General features: G+C 45.4%; 1 protein-coding gene across 3 annotated transcripts in view; it reads left to right on the top strand.

Moving 5' to 3' along the window:
• The first annotated feature begins 3,643 nt into the window (after positions 1–3,643).
• The window catches only part of LOC139918756 (putative acidic leucine-rich nuclear phosphoprotein 32 family member C), a 16,073-nt gene continuing 14,316 nt past the window's right edge, over positions 3,644–5,400 (top strand). For all 3 annotated transcript variants that reach the window (XM_071908204.2, XM_078282423.1, XM_071908201.2), the window contains exon 1: positions 3,644–3,793. In XM_071908204.2, the coding sequence (XP_071764305.1) occupies positions 3,740–3,793 (54 nt within the window). In that variant the 5' untranslated portion in view covers positions 3,644–3,739. The remainder of the gene's footprint in view (positions 3,794–5,400) is intronic.

Genomic DNA, 5,400 nt, shown 5'->3' with positions numbered 1-5,400 from the left:
CTGTGTTTATGTTCTGCTCACTGACAGCATTCCAGCATGGAAATCAAATCAGTGTGATTTATTATAACATGCCACAGTGTGTCGTCTTAAAGCATAAGGCTGGTGTTTTTAATGCATTTCTTACCGTCAACAAATCCTATGAAAATAACAAAATCAGCAATGAATTTGTTTCACTAACAAGTCTGGTCCATGTAGCGGTCCCAGTGCAGCCTCATGTCCCAGCAGCCAGAGAACTGCATTGTATTAAAAACTATTAAAACCCGTCACAGAGCCATGCTGCTGCTCTGCAGCATATTTCATCATCACGATGCACCGGGCCGGACGACTTTTTCCTCAAACGACTTAATAAGCCGACCGTAAACACGTTTTCCATCTCGGGAAAGTAGTTCCGTAGCACAGAAAATAGTCCCCGGCGTAATGAAGAATTTGTTCCCATTTGAATTTGATTTGGTAATAACTACAACAGTCTGACTTTTCATGGTAACAGTTAGAGATTTTTAAAATGTAAACTATGTCTTTGTGAGCTGTATTTAAAGGTTTTAGCTTAAATTGGAGCCGATGACTTCCGGGTTGACGGCTGAAAAGGGAACGTGGGAAGTCAGAAAGTAACGGGAGGAGAGCAAACACATTGTTGATTTTGTTATTTTCATAGGATTTGTTGACGGTAAGAAATGCATTAAAAACACACCGGCCTTATCCTTTAACAGCAGAGGTGAGACCAGGTCAACTCTGCTCGAGTCCCAAGTCAGTCTCAAGTCTCAAATCAAGTCTCAAGTCTAAATGTAGAACAGCAAGTCAAGTCAGAACAAATCAAGAGTCCAGTATCAATTTAATATCTTAAAGAAAACTAAATATCTAGGACTTTTCAATGCAATATGGTTTTAATAGAATAAAAACTAAATTCAAGACTTGACTTGCTGCATGAAGAGAAGACTTGAGCCTTGACTTGACTTGGGTTCTGGTGACTTGGGACTTGACTCTGACTTGTACTTTGATGACTTGAAAAGGTTTCTAAAGTCTTGACTTGAGATCTTGTGTTTGTGTAAATGACTTAGATTGAAAGTGATGAGATTTGTTCCAGCGGACGACTGAATTTAAATTCTGTTTTCTGAATTTGTATGGAATGATTGAATTTATTGAAGTTGAAACTGATTATAGAAATCAAACTCATGATGCTCTTACCAAGTTTTTATCCTATTAAAACCATATTGCATTGAAAAGTCCTAGATATTTAGTTTTCTTTAAGATATTAAATTGATACTGGACTCTTGATTTGTTCTGCTTCCCATCTGTCCCACGGCCCCTGAACGCAGCACCGCCCCCCCCAGCGGTCACCTTGAGCCACTGCCTCCTCTGTCTGTCTGTGGCACATTTTATATTATCACATGGAAACAATAGAAATCATAATTTCAGTCAGTTATTGTGTGAAATCACCTTATAGCGACATTCTGCCTTTTATATGTTTCAGTTTATTTCTGCATTTACCAAATATATAACACACTTTTTTTAAAATCTACATTTCAGTGTTAGTTTCAAAGTTGTCGGTGAATCCATAAAAAAATAAAAGAAATGCAGCGATATAAATGCATTAACCCTGTAGTGACAGACGGTTATTTTCAGCCGAGACTATAAATAAAATATAAATGTGGCAGCAGCTCAATCTGCTGCTAAATGAATGGAGAGGATTAGTTTACAGGCAGAATGTCGCTTTAAAACGGCACATGGTCGATATGATGTAAGACACAGAGACTTTGGCCTGCACGCGCGCGCACACACACACACACACACACACACACACAGCGCGCAGCACAGATGGCCAGGCTTGCCTCGCCTCTCCTCCTCATTCTAAAGCCCACAGAGCTGGAAAAACTAGATCGGGCACACTGGAACCTAAATATAGGTTTTTCATATTTTAATCCTAGAAATAAAAGAATTTCGAATCAGAGATATCATCATGGCGAATGTGTTCAGATAAATATTCCAGCAAGACAAAAAAAAATCCTGAATATCATGAATTCTCTTATGAAAAAGAACTATAGTGATCCGATTTTAGAAAGATAATTATCACAGTCCCTGTAGGAATATGACATCTATGTGATACAGAGGATAAAACAGACAGTATGAAGTCCTGTAAGTTCACTGCAAACCAGAAACACACTATAAGATCCTATAGGAATATTATAGGAATATTATAGGACTTTTATTGGAAGTTTATAAGACATAGAAATACTATGAAGTGAGATAAACTCATTATGAACTCCCTACTGAGTACTATATGAATATTATAGTGATGTTATAACTGTAGCAGAGGGGATAAAAACACTAGAAGCAGAATGATGTGTTGACTGTGTCCTGTCTATCTGCTCTAGCTCTATGGCCTTGGCTCTGTGTGTCCTGTCTATCTGCTGTGGCTCTGTGTGTCCTGTCTATCTGCTGTGGCTCTGTGTGTCCTGTCTATCTGCTGTGGCTCTGTGTGTCCTGTCTATCTGCTCCGGCTCTGTGTGTCCTGTCTATCTGCTCCGGCTCTGTGTGTCCTGTCTATCTGCTCTAGCTCTATGGCCTCTGTGTGTCCTGTCTATCTGCTGTGGCTCTGTGTGTCCTGTCTATCTGCTGTGGCTCTGTGTGTCCTGTCTATCTGCTCTAGCTCTATGGCCTCTGTGTGTCCTGTCTATCTGCTGTGGCTCTGTGTGTCCTGTCTATCTGCTCCGGCTCTGTGTGTCCTGTCTATCTGCTGTGGCTCTGTGTGTCCTGTCTATCTGCTGTGGCTCTGTGTGTCCTGTCTATCTGCTGTGGCTCTGTGTGTCCTGTCTATCTGCTCCGGCTCTGTGTGTCCTGTCTATCTGCTCCGGCTCTATGGCCTGGCTCAGGGACCGTCAGCCATTTTCCCTCCACAGAGCTGCAGGCGGCGGGAAGAAGCATCATGGAGGCTGCAGAGAACTTTACTCACACTGAGGGGGGGGGGGGGCGGGGGGTTAAAAGGTCAAAGTTGATCAGGAATCAATATTTTAGTTTCTGGAAGGGGGGAAACCTAAACTTGGTGCCCATTCATGTGTGCGCGCGCGCGCGCGTGTGTGTGTGTGTGTGTTGTGCAGTTTAAAGGTTTCAGTGAGAACAAAGGGCAGGAGGAGCAAAAAAAAACAAAAAACATTTGAGTTGTTCGCGTTATTGTTAATACTACTACTAATAATACAATATTAATAATCATTGTAATAATGATGATTATTATTAATGTATTATGATTATTATCGTCATCATTACTATCTAGGCTACAGCATGACGGCCTGGCTCACCGTATTAAAATAACCCCCCCCCCCCCCATCCTCACATTTCACGGATTATTACGGTCGATCAGTTTTGATTGACGTATCGAGTATCCAACCAGCATCAGAGAAGAGGGAAAACGCGCCCGTCTCGCGGATTACGCCCGATCAAGTTTGATTGACGTGTCGGTCATCCAACCAGCGTCAGAGGAGCGGGAAGCTCCGCCCACCTCATGGATTATGGCCGATCAGACTCGATCGACGTGGCGATCGTCCAATCGGCGTCAGAGCAGAGGCACGCGACCAACCCCGGGTCGCAGGGGGCGGGCCGCGCGCGAGGGGGGCAGGGCGCGAGGTATCATGGAGGATCAGTAGGCAAACTGTGGCCAGCAGAGGAAAGCAGCTACTGCGCCGAGAGCCGACACTTTCCTCAACATTTTACTGACTGTCAGCGCCGCGCGGAGGGAAAATAATCCAAAATGGAGATGAAGAAGAGGATCAGTCTGGAGCTGAGGAACCGGACCCCGGCGGAGGTGAGGCGCGCGCTTTAACTTGTTTAATTGTTGCCTGAAATAACCTGGGAGCGGAGGAGCGGACGGAGCCTGGCCGCTCCGCCGCTCCGCCGCTCACATGGACCCCGCTTCATGATGCCGCTCCGACCGCAAGTTTGTTTGTGGACACTTGGCCGGAACTCCGCTAAACCTCGGATATCGATCGGGTTATCGATCGGGTTACAGTTGGACAAACTACAGCATACGCGTCAACCGGGAACGGCGATCCCAGTTGGATGTGAAAGCATCTTAGCGACGCCGTCCGTCCCTCCTCCTCTCGGGAGAAATCCCTTCAAGGTGGCTGCGCGGACACAAATTACAGGATCGGAATCAGTTAGCTTCCAGTTTTCTGTTCTGATCCCGCCGGGGACGATCAGCCTCGGACTGAAGTTTGGTTCGGACTCGTTGTTCATCTGAAAACCGCTTCACGGACTAACGACGAGTTTAACTTTTGATCGCCCACCGGGGCGCGCACACAAAGTCGCCTTTAATGAGTGCAAGGCTTTTCCTAGAGAGAACAAATAAAACCGGACGGGTGCAGGTTCGGTTTGCCGTCAGAAACCGGGTTTCGGAGCGCCGAGGTGTTTCTGGAGCTCCCCGCGGGCGGCCGCGAGCCAAACGGCGCATCAACATCAACAACAACGACAACGACAACGGCGGTTTGTGCTTCGTCGTTCTGAGCGGACATTTTAACTCGCCGACGGCTTTAACTTCGACCGAGTTATTTTATCTCCTGGTGTTTTTTCATGAGCCACCGGGTCGTGAACCGTTATTTTTCACCCAGATGTAACATCTGTTTTGAAGCGTTTGTCGAAAAATTGCGCGTAACTACTCGCGGAGCGACCGTGCTCGGCGGCGGACGCGGGGCGGACTGAGGTCGGTCAGAGACATTTTAAGTGGAGCTCGTGTTGGGTGGTAACGCGTTGCAGTAATCTGATTACTTTCCCGGCAACAGGAAGTGTAACGAACTTGTATGAAGGAGTAACTACTTCAATTTCAGCAATAAAGGTACATTTACCGATCAAAAATAAGAAGCCGCTGCTCGTGACGCGTCACAGTAACGCATTACTTTACCGAGTTAGGAGTAGACTACTGAAACAATTACAATTTAGATTTCAGTGATAATGACGTTACCAAATCAAAATAACTCGTTACAGTGACAGCTATGATTACTTCCCCCAGTATATTATCAGAAAATACTATTTAGATTCCAGAATAGCAGTGATCAAAACTATAAGTGGTTGCTCGTCATCAGACTGAATTTAAACGCGCGTGTCGAACAACTCCGCGTTAATCTCGGTCAAACGGCCCAAATCGATTAAATACCGTTTCTTATTTCCGTTTCAGATCGATAGCAGCGCGGCTCGGTCGGTGTTTTAAACACTGCGTCGTCCCTCTCTTCTCCAGACTCCATGATGTGATTATATAACCGACCGCATCACTACCAACTCGCTTCAATTTAACATGAATTACACATTCAGACAGGCAACTTGGTGGTGTCATGTTTTATGAATTGGGGGAAGCCGGCAGATGGTGTGTGTGGAGGCTCAGACCCCCCCCCCCCCAGACACACACACACACACACACAC

This window comes from Centroberyx gerrardi, unplaced genomic scaffold, assembly GCF_048128805.1.
Source record: "Centroberyx gerrardi isolate f3 unplaced genomic scaffold, fCenGer3.hap1.cur.20231027 Scaffold_137, whole genome shotgun sequence".
In the NCBI taxonomy this organism is placed as follows: Eukaryota; Metazoa; Chordata; class Actinopteri; order Beryciformes; family Berycidae; genus Centroberyx; species Centroberyx gerrardi.
Note: the sequence above shows the minus strand (reverse complement) of the source record. Positions and strands in the feature narration are given on the sequence as shown.